General features: G+C 37.7%; 1 protein-coding gene across 2 annotated transcripts in view; it reads left to right on the top strand.

Annotated features, from left to right (window-relative positions):
• The first annotated feature begins 12,317 nt into the window (after nt 1-12,317).
• Nucleotides 12,318-26,691, top strand: part of rasgrf2a (Ras protein-specific guanine nucleotide-releasing factor 2a) — a 45,756-nt gene continuing 31,382 nt past the window's right edge. For both annotated transcript variants that reach the window (XR_010924663.1, XM_067574298.1), the window contains exon 1: nt 12,318-13,275. Coding sequence is in view for 1 of the 2 variants with exons in the window: in XM_067574298.1 (XP_067430399.1) it covers nt 12,997-13,275 (279 nt within the window). In the remaining variant the exon portion in view is untranslated. The remainder of the gene's footprint in view (nt 13,276-26,691) is intronic.

Here is a 26,691-nt window from a genome sequence, read left to right as displayed (position 1 = left end):
ACATATATCCAAGACACAAAACGCCACCTGCACTGTGTTTGACAGACGAGGTGGAGGTGGTAAGCATTCAGTCATGCTGTTCCTTTTATTGGTCGACGCTTTCATCTCTCCATCTCTGCTGCACGGGTCATTCTCATTAAAACGCTTTGTTCCAGAAATCAACTGGTTCCTTGCTGTTAAATAGCATTTTTTCTCTGAGGTTTACCAGACTTCTTGGTGACTCTCTGAACCATCATACACTAGCAGCCTGGCTTTATTAACAGTTGGTCAGTCTGCCACTTTGGTGCAGACTGGAATATCTCAACAACTATTGGATGGATTGATGAGAAATTTTGTGCAGACATTCAAGATCCCCAAAAGATGAATCCTATTGACTTTGGTGATCACCTGACTTTTTCTTCTAGCACCACCAGCAAGTTGACATTTGTGGTTTTGAGTGAAATTAACTGACAGCTGTTGATTTGATTTAAACATTAAATTTGATTTACACATCTGTCTCCCCCTCAGGATAAACTGTAATAAGTTTGATGTTCCTCTGACTTTTCATCTAACAGCATCATCAGGTTAATATTTCACATGACCAAATGAATATTTCTCTTATGCTGGTGTCATACATCCAAAGGTGCCCGGACACTTCTTACATTACAGAGGCAAGAAGAGCAGAACAGAGAGAAAACAAGCCAATACATTGTAGTGTATACATATGTGTCAAACAAACATATTATATTGATTTTAGCTTAGGGATCTTTCCAGACATGTTTTAAGATGTGTATAAAATGCTGCACTTTGAGTAATCATTTCTGTCTGCTATGTTTTTTCCACAAAAAAAGTTCAATTATCTTATCTTAAAATGGCATCTGCTCCTTCTTCCTCGGTAAAAATTCAACACAAAATTTGACACCAGATGTCTCCTCCTTCACTGTAAAGTCCATTCTTAGTGTTTGTGCTTCAAGTTTCCACATCACACTATGTGTAAATTGAATATTGGACCACGATTGGCTTTCAAACTAGTTGTGATGTCATAAATCCTGCTTCTAGGCCCCTTAAAACTGGACTTTCAATGAGCTCAGAGAAACTTTTCTCCTTTCTCAGCAGATGAATGTGAAAACAAACACAGAGAAGCTCAAACATTCAACTGTAGGAACAAGAAGAAAAACATATTTTTGACTGAAGGAGGATTTTAAGTTAAACACTCGTAAAACTACATTCACCAGTCGTGGATGAAAAGCTTTACTCTAAGACCATAATAAAACTGGACTGTAGAAAATAAAACGCATTTTCATTCTCATTACTCATAACAATCCCATCAGCCTCAGTTTTACGACCGCTGTGCCTCACAGAGCTGCTGCCGCGGCTGCAGATGCCTGTTGACACATCTAAACAGTTGTAAAAGGCTTTTCCATCATAATTCCAGTTATTTGTCTCTCCTCTGTGGTCTACCGAGTCCCCCACAATTACTGAACTCAACCGTGCATTTTCACTTTTTAACACTGATACAAACACCTTAACTTAAGCAAAATACTTATACTAGGAGTATTTTATTCTGTGTTATTTTATTTTACTTTAATTGTCTGGTTTTACTGCCTAATTGGAGCTTTAACCATGTAAAGCACTTTGTAACTTTGCTGTATAAATAATATTTATTATCATAAAGTAGCATTAGAATTCTGTAAAAATACTCTAATACGTAATGTATTGACATTATGAGTAAATGTCCTGCATTTAAAACTCTACTCAAGTTGAAAAAATGGAGAATTACAAACAAAATGTACTTAAAGTTTAAAAGTAAACGAGTTATGATGTTATAATATTACACTACTGGATCATCATTACTGATGTATTAACATGTAAAGTTGTTGTTTGAGCTAATTTTAGCTATTTTATTGTATAACATTGTGTGGTTTCATTTACTGTATAACAAAACATCATATTTTAAATGCTCATTATAGGTTTATTTAGATTTATTTATTTAGATTTTTGCAATTATGATTAGTCACCTGAAATTTGGGGACTATGTATAAAAAGGTCAAACATTCCTGCACGTTTAATCTCATGTAGATGTAAACACCATCAAATTATAGCTAGAATTAATATTATGTTATGGTAAATGTAGAATAGAAGTAAAAAACTAGAGGGCAAAAACCCTAAATTGTACTTGAGTACAATTGACTCTCCAGCGATGAGTTCAACAGTCTTGATATTTTGGTTCTGGTTGATTTATTCTGATTTTTTTTTATACACACTTCTTTGGTCGTCATGTTGGGAAACAACAATAGACTCAGCTGCAAATGTTACACCTAGACATCTCTAGACCTTTCTGTTCTTTTGTGCATGACGCAAAGAGCCCCGAAAATATGTATATATCAGCATGCAGCCAATCATCCAATTACTGTATGTTTGGTCCCCTAAAACTGGGAGTTCATGTGTGTAGAAAAAGAGGCTACAAATACGACAATGTTCATCTGATGTGGATGCAAACAGCCTCAGATTGAAGCTGAAAGTCAAACACCATGTGCTTATTATGTTTTGTTGTTAATGTTCTGCCTGCAGACTGATAACAGCTTTACAGAAAACTCCACTTCACCTGAACACTCATCTTCTAGAAGAGCCCACTAACATGATTACGTGTGTGTGTGTGTGTGTGTGTGCATGTCTCTCGAAGCATATGATGAACACATTAAGGGATGGCATACCTTTACTTTAGTCAGAAATTATGAAATACTGCATTATGTAACATAGATAAATGTATTTTCAACCTCTACAAATCTTCTGTACATTAATTTTTTCTTCAGATTCTTTAACAATAAGACAAAAATTAAGTTGCAAAGTTTGTTTGTAATTTTTCTACTGTAAATTTTCTCTACTACTCACCAGCCTTCAGCCAGGATTAGTCCTCTCTTGCAGACATTTACTCTCCTGTAGCAGCGCTGCGACTGATGTCCTTTGTGACCAGGCAGTGCTGAGCGGATGTATATATATGTGTGTGTGTGTGTGTGTGTGTGTGTGTGTGTGTGTGTGTGTGTGTGTGACAATAAGTCAGAGGAAACAGTGGCTGCAGTCAAGGTTTTTTTTCTTCTGATTGTGTTTGCTCCTCAGACTAACTATGTGATGAGAGAGAGAGAGTGATACAGGCCTGTCGTTAGGGTTTAAGCTCTAAGAAATGGTTAATCCACCACCGCAGCAGCAGCAGCAGCAGCAGCAGCAGCAGCAGCAGCAGCAGCAGCTCTGGAGAGTTACAGAGACTGAGAACAGGAAAGGTTGACAGAGATGAACGCGCAAGGTGAAGCACTATAGCAACCCAGCGCCACAGCGTGTCTGATTTGTCTTTCCATTAAAGGAGATCTGATTCAGCAAAGAGCTATTTAATTGTGAAACTGCCTCGCAGGACTTCTCTTTAGCTACGTGTGTGTGGGGGAAGGAAAATTATTATTTTTTTGTCCACCTTATCAATGACATCTCCATGACAACCATCAAGGAAGCTGAATGACGGCAAATGTTGTAATTGTGCTAGAGGAACTGTTCTTTGTGTCTGTGTTGGAGTGTGTGTGTGCACCTGTGTGTGAATAAGATCATGTGCTGTAATTAAAATGAGGCGAATGTGAGGACGCTTCTATGACTGATTGATCATAGATTAGACTTATCAAAACATATAAAACAGGAGCCAAAGAAGGAAAATGAAGATAATAATGAAGATTGTTGCTCTTAATGCAGCAAATATTAGATGCTGTGAATGTGCTGAACATGAAAGATGACTTTTAAAGAGTCTTAATTACACTGCAGGAGTAAATACTGGACTGTAATAGCATGATGATAAACAAACTGCTCTGCTGCAGGTTTTTTTTTAATATCTTCTTTGTATTCTCTGCCCAGACTATACTAACCCAGCTGTTAATTGTCCAGACCTTGGTACAGCTGTAGCCATAGAAACACTGTGAAGTCACGGTGCAGTTCAGAGTTTCACCACAAGATGTCAGCGTCTGCCTTTTTTATTTTATTTTAGATTCCTGGGCATCAGCATCACAGAGGAGCTGTCACATACATATATCCACCTTCCCAAGTTCTTGTGAACTTTTATAGTGAAGCAACAGAAAGTATCCTGACTGGAAACAAACTGGTATGGGATATGCACAACCCAGGACCAGAAGGCTCTGCAGCAGGTGATTTTCTATATTTTTCTCATCGTCAACCAATCTCATGTACAGAGCCAAACCAACAAAGAGTCTGATATATCTTATTCCTCTGTGCTGTAGACCTCCGTAGCTGCACTGGGTGATGTGTTCCTTCGTCATGAAGAGTTTGATCAAGTTAGTTTGTTTAGAAATGGCTCCAAAGACTAATAACAGCGATCAGGTTTTCAGTCCTAGGAGAGTAGTTCTGTGTAAGGAAGACACCACTGAGCATGTGCAGGAACGTGGTTCTGTTTATAGTTCTTTGCTGGCTTGTTTTGCTAAATTGTAAATATCTCAAAGAAACTTCAGTAATAAAGTTTTTATGGTTATGTTACACACAAATGATCCTAGAGATTATGTTCATATATGACTAAAATGCAACAGCAAATACGTTAAGCAGGAAACGTAATGCTTGACAAATTATAATGTTAACATAATGAGATTAATTAACATATCTGACAAGTTGCAAAAATGTTGATACTGAATCTGTGAGTAAAATGTTAAATTAAAATGTATTTCTTTTTGTCTTTTCACCAAAATATACCATCTTGCAGTGTGATATCTGTTGGTTGCAACTACAGCATTGGTTTGTTATTATGGCATGTTTAGACACTGGCAGCTCTTGGTTAAAGTACAAGTTCACAATTTTTCAAGTGTGTCTCAAAACAACAGTCAGGTGTCCGTATGAACAGTGAAAGAGGTTTTCCTCGCTGTGATCATTCCTCCTGTTCATACTGGCAGTCTGAGTTAGTCATATCAAGTGGATATCTGACACATTTACAGTCTTTTTAGCATCAAATTCCCTCTTTGTGTTTCCTCGGACAGTGTTTGAGCTGCAGGTGGAAGTATAGTAACAAAAAGAGGGACTTTGGCACTAAAAAGACTGTAACGTTGAAAGATATCTACTTGATTTGACTCATTTGGACGCTGAAGCTTCATATTAGCTTCAGATAAACTTTGAAATACATTTTCACACAGAAGGAGGACTGTGGATTTTGTCCCCCATCACTTCCATTGTAAGTGCATTATGAAGGGATCTTCTAATGGTCAGTATGAACAGGAGGAATGATTACAGCAAGAAAAACATGTTTCAATGTTCATTTGGGCTCCTGACTGTTGTTTTAAGACAGAAAAATTGACATTTTGTCCTTTAAGTTTAGGAAGAAATCATGGTCTTGGTTTAATACAGAAACTAGAACAAGTCGAGGCAGATTTTATAATAATTTGTGGCTGAAGTGGAGTCAGAAGAGATTCATCAGTGTTTCATCCTCTTATCAAGGTTTCCTTTTGTTTCATATTCAAGGCTTCGTGGCAGATGTTGCTTTCCTTGTTTCTTGTTTGCAACATCATCGAATGAGTAACACACACAGTTAATAATGTATATGTATGTTTTTTTTCTTCCAGTAAAGAAACCTCTGCGGTATAAAAAAACACAGCACTGCCTCCCGGTTCAACACTATACAATGTCTGAGCCTTGAATGTGATATACGACAGCAAAACAAGCAGCCATTACCTGCACTTTCTCTGCCCTGCTCTGATGGAAATCATCACTGTGAGCAAGAAGTACTCTCAGCTGGAAACAGGAGACACCCACGGGACTATATGTTTAGCCATCATGACTAACCAGGCACCTGCTTGATTGCCCTCTCAGGGAGAAAACACACTTTTTTATTTCGAGATTTTTTAGAAATAACTGTCAGCTCTAAAGCTGACACTCTGCTTTGCCTGAGAAAAGACTTTTCCAGTGGGAGGTGGGGGTTTTATGTCCATTATATCCTTCTTCCTGAATCAGATCAGGGTTTTTTTGTAATATTTGTCTTTACATGTGACCACAGTTTACTTTGTCCAGTGTGATTTTATTGGGGGGTGCTGCTCCATTGCTAATAAGACCATTAGAGCTGCAACGATCAGTCGATTAATCAATTACTTCCCAGAAAACTGCAGGTCTGCTGCAACTCTCAGTTCTTTTAAATCACAGCTGAAGACTTTTCTGTTTGCTGCTGCTTTTTATTAAATCAAATGTAAGGGTTAATATCTTACACTGTAACTTTTATTCTCCTGTTTTATCTGTCTTATTCTTTTTTAGCTTATTTTATTCAAATTATTTTGATAATCAATTTGAGTCATTTTTAAGAATACAATTTCCAAATCCTCTGATTCCAGCTTCTCAAATGTGAATATTTTCTGGTTTCTTTAGTAAGAAAAAAGAAAGTATATTATTCAAAATAATCATTAGTTGCAGCCCTGAAGACTGTAAATTCTTTGAGCCAGTTTTCTAAATGTTAACAGTCCCTTTTCTGTATTTTCCTGTTCATAAGATGTTATGCAGCATAGTTTGTATTTGCCTTTGCTGGATATTCTCAAGTTGTTTCCCAAGTAAACATGTGGCTTGATAATTGATAAATTGTTTTTTTTTTTTTAAATCTAAAATATATATATATATAAAAATATCAAATATCTGCTGGTTTCAACTGTCTCAAATGTGATAATTTATTAGTTTTCTTTGTCAAACATGATAGTAAACTGTTTATTTTGGGGTTTTGGACTGTTGGACGAACAAAAAAAGATATTTGAAGACGTCACCTTTAACTCTGGGACTCTTAGATAGACATAACGATTAATCAAGAAAATAATTGTCCGATTTAAAAGTTAGTTGCAGCTCTTGGTTGGACAATAAGAAATCTGCATGTTTAACATTGATGATGCAATAAATTACATCTGTCCAGAACCTCTTCACATCAGGGCAAAGCTGCGGTGTGATTATAATAACAAAAAGAGGAACTTTGACACTAAAAAGACTGTAACGTTGAAAGATATCTACTTGATTTGACTCATTTGGACGCTGAAGCTTCATATTAGCTTCAGAATTGTTGTTGTGTCCTCTTGTGTTTGGGATCTTTATGCTCTCATTTGCTAATATGTTGATTATCTTGAGCCTGCTGCCTTCTTGTCAGACATCCCTGGACAGGACTTCACCTTTTTAACTAACTCAGGTCACCTTAAGCACTACTCTACACCTTAAGTTAAATAAACCTGAACTTGAACTTGACCTTGAGGTGGGCAGTGGTAGGAAAAGTACATTTTCCCTTTGTTAGTGGATGTAATGGAGGTTTTTTTTCATGCTGTTGCTGTTTTGACAGATATTACAGGACTTCTATTTTTGCAACACAGAAAGACAAAAAGAACGTTGCTCAGTCAGAGATAAATTACTCTTCTGTGGTACAAAAATGGCCCAGATAAATCACAAAACTATATTTTTGCAGACCACTAAAGGACTGAGGCGTTCTTCTCTCCCGAAATAACACAACACACAATCACATCACATAAAAGATGCAGAAGAAGTGAATTTAAGGTGTTAACCAGCTCTTATAAATAATTATGATCTAAATTGTGCACAGTACCAGAGATATTGAGTTATATTCTGTTGTCATAATAGTGCATGAACAAAACAGGATCAGTCTTTTTTTTTGTGTGTGTGTGTAGCAGTCATAGTGGCAGTCGCACAGTAATATTAATCCTCCGTAATCCTCTGCTGGCTATATCTACAGATGAGAGCGCTCGTATAAAAGCCCCTTATGTCCCTGTATGTCCCCACCTATCTGTCTGTTTAGTGACAAAACTGTTTTTTTATTCATAGCTCTGTTTTTACACACACTCAGTCTTCCCTCAAAACCCCGTCTTTTTAGTTTTTATTTATTTACTTTCGGCTTTTTACCTGTTTAATTTCCTGTTTTTTTCTTTGGTATAGGTTTGTTTTTTATTGTAACCTTTTCTCCCTTTTCAGTTTTATATATTCAATTATTGTCGTATTGTATTGTTGCATCTCATAATCATGTTGAAAATGAGAACTTTACAAATATACTAATGTGAACTTAAAGCTACTATATGGAACATTTCAAGCTATTTGTCTTTAAAGCTGCAGTAATTGATTGTTTTATATATTGGAGTAAATGATGATGTGTAATGTGAAAGGAGTCACTCATACAGAGAATTATCACCAACGCTGCAGTTCCTCTCAACTTTACGGAGCGTTAAGCAACTTTTAGCTCGTTGTTTTGGTTTTTACGGTCTGTAACTTTGCTGTTTTGGTTCAGCTGAACAATAAACTGAAACTTTATAAATAGTCCCTCCAAAAATGCTTGATTTTTCTTTTCTCAAGAATTACGAAACAATTTGCGATGGTATATGTGCTATTTTTCTGGAAAAAGTGCGGGAATTTGGAAAAATTGCAAGCAAAGGAAAATGATGCTAATTTTCTAAAAACTACTACCAATGAAGAGTCATATGTAATCACTTCCTGTGCGCTGTGATGATGTAAGTTACCATGACACGAAATGTGACTCTATGAATGCAACAATTGGTCCAAATCACAAGCGGTCTGTTGATTGGTGGATGTTAGGTTGGATCAGCTGGAGGGACTGATCCAATCTGGCACCAACCCTGTTGATTTGGCCATTTCCTGCGGTAAAGTTTTGGTAATTTAGTAGAACTGCAAGCTCTCATGTTAATTATTGTGACTGCAGGGACTGTTTAACGCAGAGAAATCGCAGGAATTTTGTAAAATTGCAAATTCCCACAAATATTGCAGAGATTTGTTGAATCTGCATCCATTACTGCGATCATAAGATCACGATTTCCTGGAGGGACTAAGTTATATAAAGCTCCTTAAAGCTGAGGGGAGCTGATAATTCTCTGTAGGTACGAGCCACCTGACTGAAAACTGGCCTGATGTGTTTAGTTTTATTGGTATTTTACTCTGATATTAGGTGGAGTAAAAGTAAAAAAAAGTAGGACGCCTCCTGCAGAGCTCTGAGAATAAGCAGCTGCAGTGAACGGTGCACGATGATGACAGTTGGTGGTGAGAGAGTGCTGCTTTGTAAGCCTAGAAAATCTCAGAGTCGTGGTCACCTTCAGCCTGAAAATCATTTGAAACTGAGCAGTGTGTGTCCGATGCCCGGCTGTGATGCAACGTGTCCTTGCCCTCCTCCGTTTAACCTCGTAGGGATTGTTTCTGTCTCTCCTCCCTCCCCGTGCAGCTTCCACTGCTGATATTAAGCTGCAATGAGACTTTTTCATTTGTCAGCATTGCTGCTGCTGTTGGCCTGTGAATGCAGGAGTGGTGGGGGGGGGGGGGGGGGGGGGGTCAGATATGGCCTTTAATGCTTTGGAACTGATAGGACGCGACAGGATGAGGTTAATCTACTGCAGCAGTTAATGGATCGACTCACCAAGACTTTACAGTAGCCTGTTTACCTACAAAGTAAAACTCATGGTTTCTTTTATGCGTGAACGGGTGCATGTTGACATGCTAAAGTGCTTTGAGAGGACTAGAGAGGTGCTACATAAATGCAGCCCATTTACCATTTTTTACCAGCTCTTGCAAATTCCCTTTCAGAAACTTTTAGGCTCTATTATTCTTATTTTGCGCTTTTATGTTTTCTCCTTGCATCTCATTTCTGCTGTTGCTGTCGATATAAGACAATTCTGCAGAGTGTTGAATTGCGTTCAATGACAATATTCTACTATATAAGAGCACGGCAACTACAATATAGTTAAAGATCCCCTCCAGACAGGTAGAAGACATGTAAAAATACTCTGCTTGGAACAATAATGTGTGTCTGATATGTTTTTTTTCCGCAAAAAAGTATAATCACCAGTATGAATACTATCATATGTAAGCATTCTTGAAATAAAAGTACAAAAAGTAATCTTTATGTTGCTGGAAAATTGAAGTACAGAACTTTTTCACCTTCCTCTTGGGTCAGAGCTGTATATTTCTGTTGTGCCATTTCTTTCCCACAGTGAGCCTCATTTGCATCTGTGTGTGTGTTTGTGCAGAAGAGTTTCAGTATCAAGGTGGTGGGTTAGGCGTTGGCGTGTGGTCCCTCACCAGCAGGCAGTCCTGTTTTAACATCCCAGCGGGCAGAGATGTGCACCAGCGTGGGTTTGATAATTCTCAGTCAGCCATGCTGATGTGGGTGGCGGCGGATCTGCCACACGAGGAAAAGATGCACTCTGGATTGAAGTGAAAGTGTGTGTGTGTGTGTGTGTGTGTTTAATGCAGCGTGTGTCTTTGTCGCATTATCACACTATCAAATAAAACCTCAACAGGTCACCGCAGAGTGCAGCCGGGTCAGACTTCATCACAGTAAACTGATACTAAGCTGCCTAACAGATTACACTGTCATCGTCTGTGTGTGACATTGTGTCTTTGATGGTGTTCATCTGAGTGTGATACATGTGTTATCTGTTACATGATGTCCAGAAGCTGCTAAAGTGTTGCGTGTTTCTGCCTCTGACCACAATCAGACCTTGTCTTGACCCCGCGACTGTGGGCTGGAGGAGGTTGTAGGAGGTCTCTGTGGGTTCAGTAACCTCCAAACCACTGCCGCACATCATGTACAGAATTTGTGCACCACCAAAAGTGGAAGGCAAACTCTGTGGCGGCTTAAAAAACACTCAAATATATGCACACACACACACACACACACACACACACACACACTGAGACACACTCTGAGACACACTCTAGTAACATCTGTCTCCATGCATTTATGCACACGCACACACACTCACTCTGTCTACTAAAGCAGCACAACATCTGTTTGTGCTTTCAGGCTGGATGACAGTTTCAAAACAAACACCCATCCTCTGAAACGTTTCACTAATTTTATAAAAATAGAAACTTCTGCTTTTGTCCAACTTTTAAGCGTTTGTGTACTTAGAGAGTGAGACATACACACAAGAAGATTATTTTATTTAGTTTTCTTGTGTTTAATATATTTAACTACGGTGTCATATTCCGTATAGTTGTTGACAAAAGAGTCTCCAGAGTTCAGTTTGGAGTCGTTTTCTCCTTTTTTTGTGTGTGAAATGTTCTCATTATTAAAAACCAAGTGCGCAAAGAAGAAATACAGCAAACAGTGGAGATAAGTCATAATAATAATAATGATAATAATAGCTTTATTTGTATCGCACCTTTCATACAAGAAATGCAGCTCAAAGTGCTTTACAACAAAAATTACATGACGAGAACATAAAAGAACATAAAAGCATGTAGAAAAAAAGGAAAAACATTGATGTAACATAAGATGGTAAATAAAAGTGTTAAAATGTAAAAAAAAAAAATAAAAATGCATGTATCCAAAATTCTATACATACTGTAAGTATTATCAACAAAATGTACTTGAAGTATCAAAAGTTGAAGTACTTATTGTGCAAGACGGCCCCTTTCAGAATGTTAAATTATGGAGCTCTGTGGTCCTGAAAGATGATATTTACTGTATTTTTTTTTATGTCTTATCTCTTAATCTTATGCTCAAAAGGATAATAATTTGTGTGCATGAGTTATTGTCTTGCGCAACAACATAAAATGTATTTTTTCTTGACTTAGATTTACTTCATTATTATCACAGAGGGAAACTGGTTTGCAGTGTGTGCACACAATTTAACATACACAATAAAAACAAACAAGACATAGAAACATTTAGACCTTTTCACAGCAGACGTTCTGACATGTCAAAGCAGCAATATTCATGACTCTGGTATTATACATGATTGTTCGTGCTTTGTTCTGAATGGAACTGGGCCATGAAAAAGCAGAAGTCCAAGACATAGTAGTGCACACATGGCAAACATCCTCAGTGAAAAGTGCACAAAACTACACAGCAGATCCTGCAGTGGTCATAATGTACAAAGATTCAATGTGAGGAAATAAATGAGAGAATAGTGTCAGTCGTGCAAAGACACGATGCAGCCCAGATATAAGAGGCTGCAGAGTTTTGCACAATTTCATCCCATGAAATCAGCCACATAACTGAAAACATCTGTCTGGCCTTTAATCTATAATAATGCATCATATATTTTATAAGTTGGTCATGTTTTGTAGGTAAAATCAAAATAACTAGCTATTACATTAATGTAGTGGAGTAAAAAGTACAGTATATCCCTCTGAAATGTAGTGGAGTTAAAGTATAAAGCAAAATGGAAATACTCAAGTAAAGTAAAAGTACCTGAACATCGTATTTAACTATAATACTTATTAAAAGTACTTCATTACTTTCCACTACTTGAAGCTGATATCAACAAAACATGAGGGTTAAATTTTTGGAGCTGAAATGCAGGTTAGCAAGACTACAACACACACACACACATACACACACACACACATACACACACACACACACCTGCCCGCCTGTGACACGTTAAACTTTCATTCACGCGCTCCTGAACACCTGCGCTCTCTGAGGGGCGTTTCTCAACTGGCTCGTGCGCTCCAGCGAGGCGCAGCGGGCAGACAGCAGCAGCAGCAGCAGCAGCGCGCGGCGACCTGTCTCTTTAAGTTGGTGTCAAAGCCGATTACCGCTGATCTCCGTCGTGATTCTGTTTTCACCGTCTGTTCCCTGAATCTATTTTTGTTTCTGCAGTCTCTGGCGCTACGACACGCGCTCTCATTTTCAGAAAAAACAAAACAAAACGCAGCGCCTGGTTAACTCCGCGCCAAAGTTTGGAGGATGGAAACGTCGTAAAGCGCGGTTGTTTTCTGCGGCTCTGCTTGGATGCACAGCCCACATTAAAAGCCTCAATCTATGCGAGCCGGTGAGTGTGATGCGCCGCGGACACTCCAACTTTTTATACCATGGTAAGCCTGGATTACCTTTTCCTGCAAACGGGGGATATTAACCGCTTTCTCTGTGGCGCCCTTCTGCTAGAAACACCGGCAGTGACTGAATTACAGAAGATGTGATGTGATGCCTCGGGGTTACTGTTTGTAGTTGGCACTACAATAAAAAAACAAAAACAAAATCACATTCAGTGTGGACATAAAATGCAGAAGAGCGTGCGGTACAATGAGGGCCACGCTCTGTATCTGTCGGTGGTTGCGCGTAAAGAAGGAACCAAGCGCGGCTTCCTGAGCAAGAAGACCACGGAGAACAGCCGCTGGGCCGAGAAGTACTTCGCGCTCTACCAGAACGTGCTCTTCTACTTCGAGAACGACCAGAGCGCGAGGCCCTCCGGTATCTACCTCCTGGAGGGATGCACGTGCGAGCGGGCACCGGCGCCCAAAGTCTCCGCCATCAGCAAGGAGCCGATGGAGAAACAGCAGGTGCGTCCCGCTTTACTGTACTGGGAGATGCCAGAGCAGCGGAAAACCAGTCAGATGTAATGTTTACTCACATTTTAGTTCTCTAAAACCAGTAGAAATGTCATTTTAGCGCCTTGTTGATAAAGGAAACAACAGTTTTACAACAGTAACACATCTGCATGTATCTAAACTAATACACACATTCAGACTGTGTAATACAACAACAAGAACTTAAAATCAACAACTATTTAGATCAGTGGTTCTCAAAGTGGGGTCCTGGGACCCTTAGGGGTTCATGAGGGCGTTCCTAGAGGGTCCCCAGCAAAAAGGGGAATCATTTATTGTCACTATAATTCATCTATAAGTAACACAATGACAGAATGTGTCACTATTTCAGTCATGGGTTTTATACACTTTCTGTAATAAAACATCTAAAAGCAGAATCTTATCAGATGGGGGTCTGTGGTCTAGTTTGAGTCAGTTTAGGGTCTTTGACTTGAGAAAATTTGAGAACTGCTGATTTAGATAATTGATTAATAATTTAAATCATTTCATTCTCTGGTTGCAGCATCTTCACCAGTGGGAGGATTTGTTGTTTTCTATCATTATAAATTGAAAATCTTTAAGTTTGGACTCTTAGTCGGACAAAAGGATTCATTTGAAGACATAAATCTGGACTCTTTTGCTGTTTTCTGACACTTTATGGTTAACTGGATGAAGAATTATCTGTAGACTAGTTGCAGCCGTAACTCAAACACTTTTGAACAGCCATTTAAAAAAACATTAGTGTTATTTGACTCTTTTATAGTGACATTCATATTTGTGAAAGTTTTTCAGTTCATAAAGTCCTAAAATGTTTTTTTTATTCCAGCCAAACAGATGATTCACTGTTTAATTCCTCCTCTATAGAACCAGTAGATTTGGAAGGAATAAAACTGAAGAATGAAAGGATCAGGGTGGAGTTGTTGAGTAAACAATGAACAGAAGATTAATTGGCAACAATTTTGGTAAAAATGCCAAATAATAACAGGTTCCAGCTTCTCAAACATGAACATTTGCTACTTGTCTTTGTCCTTTATGATAGTAAACTTTATATTTTTGGGTTTTGGACTGTTGGTTGAAAACAAGCAATTTCTCTATGTCAGCCTGGACTTTGTGGGAAATTTAAGAGGGTCTTTTTTTTGCTACTTTCTGACATTTTACAGTTAAATACTTAATCAGGAAAATAATCATTAGATTGATAGATAATGGAAATAACTGTTAGTTGCAGCCCTATACAGGATGTTTTAAAAGAAAAAGCATAAACACCCAGAACAAAACATCAGGTTTTTTATACCTCGATTGTTATTTGCTTTACAATAATCATAACTGGAGGTCAAACATAGATCATTTATTTAACCTGACCTGAGTCTGGACTCGACACTTACATAATACTAAAGATTAGACAACGTCTTTGTTCTCTTGTGCTTTAATGTCTTATGTCCAGGTGATGGAGAAGCTTGTTTATAAAAATGTTGTAATACAGAAAATGAAAATGTCATTTCAACAGAATATTTCTAGTTTTGGACGACAGACAGATGTTTTACTTTTCAGCACATCCTCTCATGATCAAGAACGTTTCATCTTGACTTTCTACATGATCTACAGGTTATTTTCTCTGTCTTGATTGTTTTTAAAATGTCAAAAAATGGTTAAAAATGTCCATCAGAAGTTCAAACAGCGAAGGTTCACATCTTCAAAACTCAAAAAAAAAATGCAGTTTACTTGTCAGGGACGAAGCAGTAAAACTCAAGAACACAAGGTGTATTAAGCAAAAATTATTATTATTATTTACAACTTAATTTCAACTTGACAAATTATTTTTTCCAATATACAAAAATAGAAAAAACTAGAAGAAAGTAATTCCAAAAACTAGGACCCTTTAACTCAACTTGAGGTCAACTAAACAAACAGCAGCCTAAAGTGAACTCAACATAACAGACCTGACAAATGACACATAATATACACACAGGCTAGTCTACATGGACACACAAGGGGGGGCAGGAATAAACAATTATCTCTATAACACAAATTAACCTTAATCTCAACAAAGATTTAAATCAAGAAACTATTTACAACCCAACTAACTATTAAAAGCAAGAAAAATAAACTTAAAGTCCTAAAATAACTGAAGTTAACTGGATCCCAAGAGGCAGACTCCCCTCTGGCACGCCAGGTTGGCCTCTTCCATTTCCTGCCTGCTACAGTATAAGAGGCCATCTTTACTGGTGCCGACTCGCCGGATCCATGAAACAAAAGACAAATCAGGATTTAACACAAGCAAGAAATATTAAAGACAGAATGTTAACCAAAATGCGTGCACTCAAATTAGCAAACAAACTGTCAATAATAAAATGTGTGCTGTATGAAAACAAAACACTATGTGTACTGTGATTATTTGAAATGTTTGTATGTTAAGTGTTAAAAAAAAGAAAACTTCTAACACTTGCTCACATGTGGTGCTGCCACCACATTACTATTAGAGAAAACTAAGAAAATCAGAAAATATTCAAATGTGAGAAGCTAAAATCAGTGAATTTTTGGTACTTTTGCTTAAAAATGACGTAAACGATTATCAGAATAATTCCTGATTTAATTTTCAGTGTATGGACCAATCAGCTAAAGGTGCAGTGTACAGAATTTAATGGCTTCTAGTGGAACAGACTTGGCAGAAATGGAATATAACATTCATAATTATGTTTTAATTAGTGTATAATCACCTGATAATAAGAATCGTTGTGTTTTTGTTACCTTAGAATGAGCCCTTTATATCTACATAGGGAGAGGGTCCTCTTCCACGGAGGCCGCCATGTTGCACCGCCATGTTTCTACAGTAGCCCAGAATGGACAAACCAAACACTGGCTCTAGAGAGGGCCTTTACATAAGGGCACACTTGGCACACAAATCCTACACACTGGTCCTTTAATTGACTCTGAACACTTACTAGCTTTGTAGGAGCTTTAAACAGCATGCCATGGTCTTCATCATTCATTTTATGTTTTTGGTCTTGGAGGGTTTGCTAGTATATAGCTGGCTATACTTTCCTTTAGGGCTGCAACTAATGATTATTTTCATTATCGATTAACCTGCTGAATATTTCTTCTTAGATTAATTGATTAGTTGTTTTGTCTATAAAACGTCAGAATATAGTGAAATAGTTTAAATGTCTTGTTTTGTCCGACCAACAGTCCAAAACCCAAAGATATTTAGTTTACCATCATAAAAGACAAAGAAAACTATAAAATCCTCACATTTGAGAAGCTGGAACCAAAAAATATTTGGCATTTCTTTTTTTTCAATGACTAAAACGATTATTCGATGATCAAAATAGTTTCAGACTAATCGATAAATCGACTAAACATGCTGAATGTGATGCTCGTCATGCATGCAAGAACTGATTTTGTTTAAATTAACTAATAAAATTCCCCTTCTCTGATGTACTTCCATATTTTGCATTAGATGACATTAACATAAATATTTGCCTTGCGGCTGCAAACTTCTCTTTTATGGTTGTAATTTTCCAGACTGACATTAACCATCTAATGAGGTAGACATAAGTAATTATCATTACTGATAATATAATTATAAACAAGATGAATCCTTATGAAAATATTTGTTCTGTGAAAGCTCATGCTAATTTTAAATGACCCATATTCCTGTTCTCGCCGCTGCGGGGTATAAAGATGTGTTTCCTCCCGTCAGCAGCTGGCGTAATGTAGACGAGTTATTTTATAAACTTGTATTTGTGCTACACATGTCGTTAACAGATCCTTTATGGATGGATAGATACGAGCTGGATTAAGCTCATCTTCTCATTAATACTCAGGTTAATCTGTCACGCCTTGTTGGACGCTGCTCACACGCTGCCTGTGACTCCGTGACCCAGTCATGACTGTAGAGACACGCGTCACAGCGTGTTCACAGCTTTAATGTGGTAACAAATCATCCGCTCACACGCCTCGATGTTGTGAGAATCCACTTGTGGAGGAGATTGCTGTTGCTAAATTTTGACAGAATCCCTCCTATCAAAACCAAAAATGCAACGCTCCATGTTTGCAGACAAGCTTTAATTTCTCTCGCTTTTCTTTTTCTCTCTGTCAGTATTAATGTGCCGAGTCAGAAGCACTTTCCCATCTGTTTTTCAATGCAAGGTTGTGTAAATAGTGTCATTTTTCGAGGATGGCCGCTACACCTTCTGTTATTAGTAGCGTGGTTCCTCCTGTACCTCCTAACCACTGCTGCAGCTGTGTTTTGATGATCTTGTGCTCTCTTCCATCTTTATGAAGTCTAATAATTTGGTTTCTTACTTGTTCATGTGGCGCCATGTTGCGTTAGACAGACTCAGGCCAAAACCGACAAAGTTGTGTTGTTCTCAAGTTCTTTTATAACCTTGTTCAGGCAATTAGTCTGAATTGGCGGTCACAGGCGTAATCACATTTGTTTCATTGAGGTTGTAGTTTGAGGCCTGTATTTTAAATTATGTCTATACAACCTGTTTGATTTTAATTATGAATAAAATCAAATACCCTACACTTCACCCTAAAAATACTACTCTTATTGTAAGATGATACCATTTTGAATCATTTAACATTTTAGTGATATTGTACAGGGGTGTAGTCAGTTTTGTTATACTGTATATTGCGTGTCATCGTTGTCGCCTTCTCACTCTCATCCTCATGAACGCTAGCAAAGCCATGTCATCCATGTTTATGATTTATTTGTTGCACAAATGACGTTATTGTTGTTGTTTTTATACGCATGTGGCTCACGTTTAGGTTAAATCTGTGCATGAGTGGTAGGTTAGGACCTCAGCAGTGTTCACACCAGAGCCGCATACATGTCAATTACTAACATAAATATTAACCATCAACACAAAAAGAACAGATCTGACTAAATAATCAGAATTGAACATTGTTTTCTTTGTGCTTGTTTGAAGAGTAAAGCAGATATCACATACCTGTTAACACCAATCTTTATTTATTTTATTTTAGCAACATTTGAATCTAAATGTAATGAGAGTTGTTGGGTTGCAGATCACACCCACACAGTCCTGATGAAGCAGATACTATAAGCAGAGTGTTATAAAAAACTTACATTAAACAGATGGCGTATGCAGAGGAGTTTCAGTCTAGGAGCTAATGGGACCAATGTGACTGTTTTTGAAACACAATACATGTGGATCTTATTAGTGAATGTCCAGCAAAGATTGTGATGAACATCTTCATTATACTCTGCATCATTATAGAAAACTGACAGCACAGTGAAGAGTACGTTAGTTCAGACGTTACAGGCAAACTTTAGACGCAGTAAAAATACATACAAAGTCAATAGAAAGTAGGAACACATATACGTTTTTCGGCAAAGCACAAATAGTCTTTTTTTTTTGTACAAATATTTGTTTCATACAAATATTTAAAAAATTATTTGTTTTTGGGAAGAAAAAACAAACATGTTAAATACCGGCGTGCAGGTCGGTTACATCACTATCTCAGTGTCTCTCCTCTGCTCTGCTGTGACGTCTATCAGCAGGTCTCAGTGAGGGGAGTCACATCCACCTGCTACATGACGCACATTTCCTAATTTGGACATCACTCTCGGAGTTGGGGGTGTTATCAAGAGATAAAGCTGAACTACTGACACACTCTTCATTAACACTGATTGTAACACTTTAATTTTCTAAAATTAAAAGCGTAAAAAAACAAAAACAGGATATTTTAACCGTCTTTCCACATTTATTAGAATACAAATACAAATACAAATAATTTTGCTGCCTCAACAAATACAAATACTGGGCCCTCTGCACATCCCTTATAGAAAGAAAAAACTTGAACACTTTTGCAAAAAATGATATAAATTATTTATGCTTTATAATTTTGGGTGTTGTTTTTATTAGGAAATATTAGTAACACTGGGTATAGCCTTGCTCCCCTCCCCACCTCAGTAATTTCCATTGCTTTTGCAGTGTCCTTACAACCAACAGCTGGCTCCACAGAGAAAGACTCACATTGTCTGCAGATAATAGACTTTTCCTTTATTGTGCTTGTACATGGAAAGTACCAGGAGGGCAACCTTTAAACAAACAAAATAATAACATCTGTAATTTTACTATTAAGTAGCAACATGCCTTTCAGGTTGTTGCATATGCAAATGTTTTATTGTTTAATCACTAAAAACATATTTTCCTCACATACCACAGAACGGTCCGCTGTGTTTTGTGTCATTGGATGTTTGCCGATCACCTCACCTGTGTTGTTCATCCTGTTGTCATACACAATAGTGTTAGTAGCAGGATGCAGAGGAGGATACACCCTCCCCCATAATCTGTTATTTACACTTTGACACTTTTGCTTGCACAGACCTGTTTGTCCACACTCTAGTTTGGAGGTTCAAAGAAATGACAAACAGTTCACTTGACTGTAAAATGTGTTGATGTGGCGATGGCGAGGTGTTAGTTTCAGATGTTGGGTGGTTTCCTGTTATAATTCTACATAAAGAATGCATGAATCATTTCTCTTGTAAGTGTTTTCTTTACCTTCAGGAAGCTGACAAGATTTCAGTTGGTTCATGTTTTTTATTCACTGCAAAAAGTCAGCCTCAATTTCTTAAAACAAGTGAAAAATAATGCATTAACAATATTTTAAACTGTACTGTGAAATAAGAAAGGAAGGCAGGAAAAACAATGGCAAAAAAGTGAAACTTGACTTGAATGAAAGTACATGAAAGAAGTATTCAATATATATTTCACTTGTTTTAAGAAAATCAAACTTTAAAAGCTGAATTACAGAAAAGAAAATGACTTGATAGGATGAGATTGTTGCATTGCGGAGCACATTTTAGGAAAGAAGTGCTTGTGTGTTTTAGCAATAAAGATAAGGAGAGTGTATGAGGGAAGGTTTGTAAAAAATATTTTTCAGATGACTAAATGTTCGGGCTATCAAATGTCAAAAAAATTGTGAAAAAAGATAAAGCTGACTCCCTCAAATTGCTTGTTTTGTCTGACCAACAGTCCAAAACCCCAAACATTCAATTCACAACGATATGAAACAGAGAAAAGCGGTAAATTCTTACAATTGTGAAGCAGAAAACAGCAAATGTTGATGAATTACTTCCTATATTTTCTGTGACTAATCATCTCAGAAGTATCATTATTACAGGTTTCATTGCTATATAACCTGCATGTTTTAGAATAATGCATCTGTGCAGTAGTTATTCTAGCTTTATATCTTTGCTAAACCAATACACCATCTTTGAAAGGATTAAGAGAGAAAGGGAAGGGACCAACAAACAGAAACCTGAAACCAGCTGTTTCTACTTCACATGATAACAGTTTGATGGACTGAGGCCAGAACATTCAGCCAATCGTCTGTTCTTCACCATCAAAGTCTGTTTCTGAGTGTTCTTCACACACACAGTTAATCAGAGACAGTGAAACAGGAAGGTACTGATAAGCTGAGATTCATGCTGCAGTGTGACAGGCTGGCATTAGAGCCACGGGGGGGCTGCCTGCCTGCACTGTGGCTTCTGTTTACTCATCACTGCTGGGAAACCAGACTAGACAATCAAAAGCAGTCAATTAACAAAAGTTCAGACTGACATCAGTCCTGTGTGGGAAAAACACAGCCCTCATTTATTTGAATGGGGGCAGTCCAATGGTGTGGTGCCAGCGTAGGGCGCCATGACATCCTCCAGCAAGCTGCTGTGGTGGCCAGTTACATATCTGCAAGCGCACATTCCTGGTGGATTACTTTGTAATATGAAGGAAGTATTTCTACCGTTTACCTCACGATCGTCACAAGGAAAGATAAAATAATGGCTGCCTTGACAACTTTTATTGTAAATATCCTGTCTTTGAGTGTTATAAACTGCTGTTTAGCGTTTTGACCATAGACTGTATAAAAATATGGACGTAGTTACCGTGACGTCACCCGTTGGTTTCTGAAGAACGGTTCTGAAGCTCAAAGTGAGTCGCTCCAGCCGTCGCCATCTTGGCAGCACTTGACGCCGTGTAACTCCCAGCCAATCAAAAATGGGCAAAGAGGCGGGCCGAATGGCTGAAGCAAGCCACTTAGCCGTTGGCGGACCTGTCACTCAAAGCAGCCGTGTCCTTCATTATGCAGAACTTTACGGCTTAATAAAATTTAAACGGGTGAGTTATAAAAAAATTCACCCCCCGTACAGTTGTCATGAAAGTGGAAATTAGCTACAGAGACCAAAACCGTTTTTTGCACCGGGCTGTAAACATGTTTATTTCTGCTGTAAAGTTGGGCATTTTAACATGGGGGTCTATGAGGATTGACTCACCTTTGAAGCCTCGAGTGGCCATTCAAGGAACTGCAGTTTTTGGCACTTCCGCATTGGCTTCATTTTACAGCCCCAGAGGTTGCCGCTTGGTTTTCACATCTGATTAATGGATTATGAAGCAACATTTCCCCACCAACAAAGCCCCCTACATTTCTCTTTTTTTGTTTGAATCCCCACTAAAGGTCTACAACCATGCTAGCAGCTTTCCAAGACTTATTTTGCACTTGTGCAAAATGCTAAAATCAGCAAATCACTTTCATTGACAAAAAAACAAAAACAAAAGTCGCTTTAAGTAAGTTATCAAGGTCTGGACCAACCTCAGTAGTAGCTACCATACAGAGGCAAAAATCATATGTGACACAAAGGCTGCAACTTACAATTATTTTCATTATTGTTTAATCTGCCAATTACCTTTTTTAATGTTTGTCTAAAACATAAAAAAAAACAAGAAAATGCCCATCACAGTTTTCTAGAAGGTAATAATTAAATCTCAGTCCAAAACCAGTCCAAAGATATCAGTTATGATAACGTAAAACCAGGAAAAGCACCAAATTGTCCCATTTGAGAAGCTGCAACTGTTCAATGTTTGGTATTTTTACTTGAAAAATGACCATTAATCAATTATCAAAATAGTGTTTAATAATTTTATATGATTGTAATAGTTTTCTCTCGATCTTCTATTCAGTTAATCAACTAATCATTGCAGCTCTACGTGACACATTTTGAGCTGTACGGTAGTTCCTGTTTGTTGGAGACGCAGCAGTCTGTGACGAAACACATCTAACATCCAGACTGAAAGTAACAAGATTCATGACACAAACAGTCGTTGTTTGATCCCTGCTTTATGAAAGTCACTCTGTGCCTTTAAATGTAAGGCAGCGGTTTTAAATGGGAGCGACATTAAAGTCAGACAAAACATCAGAGGACATGAAAGCACAATCGGACGATTGATAACTCAGATCTTTTGATGTCCACTCTCAGCGCTCTGGTGGCCACGTGATTTATTCAATCATTTGTATCTGATGCTGCTGAGTGTGGTCAGAAGAATCTTATTCATTAAATAAAATAAACTTGATATACTGAATGTACATCTTTGTTCGTCAGTCCTAACATGGAACAGGAGGCTTGTATGTGTGTAGTTTTATACTCTTCATGGTCCAGTGAGGTAATTTTGAACTTCCAGCTCACTATTTTACTTGTCTCGGTGTTGTTTTGCATGGCTAAAGGTATTTTTGCAAGGGACAGACAGTTTACTGTATGATAAGAAGACATCTAATTGGATGAGCTCACCACTTTCCGGGCCGTCTGTGGTCCTTGTTTCCCGTTTTCAATGTGGAAAATAACAGCGGGTAGTCTCTAAATGTGCCTCATTTTGCATGTATATATAAAGAGCTGAAGTCATGACGTCATTTCCTGTCTAGCCGCTGTTCCAGTACTTTGTTTAACTCAGTGCAATCTCTCATTCAGTGTTTATTTCATCTGTCTTGCTTAAAAAAAAAAGAAGTGTTTTCCTGGAGTTTACGTTCCGTATTCAAGGACAACTTGGCTCCACAACAGCTGTTCCCATCAGAAGTCAAAACCTTTGTGATTTTAACAAAGTTAAACAACAATTACTTTGTGAGTACAGAAAAAACTACAGCTTCCATTAAAATTTATCAGCAGAGCAGCGTCTGTAATTACATCATCATAACTTGGTTTTGTCCATATTCATAAAATAAAATTCACCAACACTTTCTTCTAAAGTCATTTTTTAGACTTTTTTTTAGCTGTAATCTCTGTTGTCTGCTCCTCTCTGTCCTGCTGTTATTACAGACAAAGGCTGCAATTAACGACTATTTTCAGTATTGATTAATCTGCTGATTATTTCCTGATTAATTGGTCTATAAAATATATTTTTTTAAAAAGTGAAAAATTATGTTTTATTATATATTATGCAGAGTCAAAGGCAACGTCTTCAAATATCTTTATTTGTCCGACCAACAGCTCAAAACCCAAATATATTCAGTTTACTGTCGTATATGACAAAGAAAAGCATGAAATCATCTCATTTGTGAAGCTGGAATCAGCAAATATTTCATATGTTTGCTTAAAAAATGAATAAAATGATGAATCATTTATTAAAATAGTTGCTGATTCATTTTCTGTTGATCATTGCAGCTCTATTACAGACATGTCTGAACTAACCGCGACCCCTCGACTCTCTCATGGTCTCGGTGTGTCTGTCGAGCTGTGACATTTAACCCGTGAACGTCTGGGGTTTATGGGAAATGCTGTTTATCAAAGGCCTCAAACAAACAGAAATCCAGAATAAACAGTATTAGATTGTTTTCCGTAAAAGGATCATCCTTGTCTAAGCATAGAGAGTGAAAACATGACTGTTCAGAAAGGTGGATTTTTAGTTTTTTACATTACTACAAATCTCAATAGGATTTTGAATGAGGTTTTCTTATTCCTGAACATTCTGGTTTTACTTTGACTCTCTATAAGTCTGTGTGGGCTGGACAATCACAATAAATATCCAAACTAACTAACAAACCAGTGCACACACATGTCATAGAAATCGTAGAGGTCATAACTTTAGAGAAGTTACTTTGTTGTTCTCAATTCAGTCAGTGACAACAGTTGTTTACCCAGTGAACACAATATTTGTAACATCCCCCTAAACTGGATTAGTCTCAGATGAGGTGAACAGACTATTAAATATGAACAACAGTGAATTACCGCTGTGATTACTGCTTAATGAACTAGAAACATTTGTAAGCTAGGCTCGCTAGCTAAGCGCATGTAAGTAATGAAGGGACAGGCCTGCGATTATTATTACACCTGTATCACGCTGAGCTGGTTGTTCCTGAGAGTAATTTGTAGATTACAAGAAGAATTAATTGTACGCAAATCTACACTTTGCTTACCTTGATACCTTAAAACATAATGGTCTGTCTTTTCCTGTTTATTTAGTTGCTATGGCACTGACAGTTGCTTAATTGCTGTTTAAATATGCTCAAATGCAGTTATCTGTAACATCGTATGACATACACAGTATGCAAGACTGCTGTGCACAAATTAAGTGCGGTTAAGGTTATAGTTCCAGTAATTATTTTAGTATCAATTTGCAGATATTTAGAGATCAGCATAACAAGCCCATAAATTCACCTTGCACAGTTGATATGTGTTGGCAAACAGTCATCTAGACTGATATCTGATCCTACAAGGAACTACTCTCCAGAGAGTGAAAACATGATCGCTGTTATTAGTCTTTGGAGCCGTTTCTAAACAAACTAACGTGACCAAACTCTTCATAATGAAGAAACATGTCACCCAGTACAGTGGTGTGGCTCACTGATGTGTTTTTAATAGTTTTTGGACAACAATGGAGGTCTACAGCACAGAGGAATAACATATATCAGGCTTTGGATACTTTGGTCAGTGAAGGTTCAGTGTTTAAGGTTTAGGGTGGACACTGGAATTGGGTCGTAGTCGTCTGACCCATTTTTAATGCAAAAATATTGATCAGAGCAACTTTAGGTAAATGCTTTCTCCAAATTACTAATCCATAATGTTTCACCTGTTAATTTCTGCCATTATCAGCCTGTTATGGAGTAAAGTACAGAGAGCAGTAGGTCAGTTAAAAGTACATCCAAACTAGTTTTTGTGCATTTATTTTTAATTGTCATGCCAGATGTGAAATCTGTGGTGATTTACTTATTTATTCTTCCTCTGCCCACCATTTCTTTATGCTAATGGTACTGCCCACTATAGGATATCAACCCATGCGGCAGCCGGACCACCTGACTGATGTGTTTCCATGGTGATGAGAGTTGAGAGTTGAAGTGGCTTATGTACTGTAGCACATACAGCAAGTTAGATGAGGTAGAAACACAGAGATATGAGGTGAGAGGAGATTTATGGAGACGTTATTTGAAAGTGTTGGTATACAAGGGGAGCTGGTCAGTGATGAAGAACAAGACGAAGATTATGATGATTAAATTAGATTTTGAGACAGTTTTATATAAACACATGGACATGTTTGACTTCTTTTCTCTGTGACAAATAAATAGAGAAGAGAGTGAGAGAGTTCAGTTTTACGTTTATTGCATTTAAAAACAAAATGTTCACAAATATGAAAGCAGGATTCTGTCATTTTTGAGTCTGAACATGTTCACGCTGTCTGTGTTTGTGTTTGTGAGTTTGTATGTAAGGGTGGCGGTGCTCTGGGATGCTGCTGTGCTCGACTAAGAATAGCATCCTTACTGGTCCTTTTGCCTGCAGACACTGTCTGAATACCAAGTCAACACAACTGCACCTCACAAACACACACTCCACCACACATTACTGCTACCTGAGCTATTTGTAGCTTTCCTTTTACTGTACTGTGAGTGGATCTGTCTTTCTCTGACTGCGATACAAAAGACTATCTAACAACAAGCTAAATTACTTGATTTCTCTTCAGATATAGCCAACGCTGTGTGTCAGGACTGATGCTTTAGCTGTGGAAATGTCCCAAAGCTGCTGTGTGGATATTTTAAATCCTGCAGTTGCTCTCTGTGAGTGTGTGTGTGTGTGTGTGTACTTGTGTGTCTATCTTTGTGAGGACCACTTTGAGTTTTAGGCCTTGGGAGAACATTTTACCTGCTCCTCACGGTGGGACGGACCTTGAAAGGGCTGTTTGAGGGTTAAAGTCCGACTGATACTACAGCAACATATCTGCTCTATAAATCTCTTGTCCTTCGAGGAAAAAAATCAGAAAGCAAATGGGGGAAATTCATATTTAAAATTAATAGTTTTACATTATTTTGATTAAATACAGTTCCATCACCTGCTTACGTAGCTGGAGTCCTTATTTCAATACAGCAAATCAAATCTTTGCATAAAGCGATAACATGTAGTTCTATCATTGGCAGAGCAGAAGGTCACACTGAGCCTGATTGCATCCGGCTACACAACACAAGAGCCACAGACTTTTACAGACTTTAGCTTTCCTGCTAAAGACTGTAAAGTGTATGTTGGAAAATAACAAGAGGAAATGTGAACTAGATGTCGACAGAAGGAAACTGGCTTAAACTAACTTAAACTACTGTGATGTTACTGAAGGCAAAAGT

The sequence above is a fragment of the Thunnus thynnus genome, chromosome 19 (genome assembly GCF_963924715.1).
Source record: "Thunnus thynnus chromosome 19, fThuThy2.1, whole genome shotgun sequence".
Classification (NCBI taxonomy): domain Eukaryota; kingdom Metazoa; phylum Chordata; class Actinopteri; order Scombriformes; family Scombridae; genus Thunnus; species Thunnus thynnus.
Note: the sequence above shows the minus strand (reverse complement) of the source record. Positions and strands in the feature narration are given on the sequence as shown.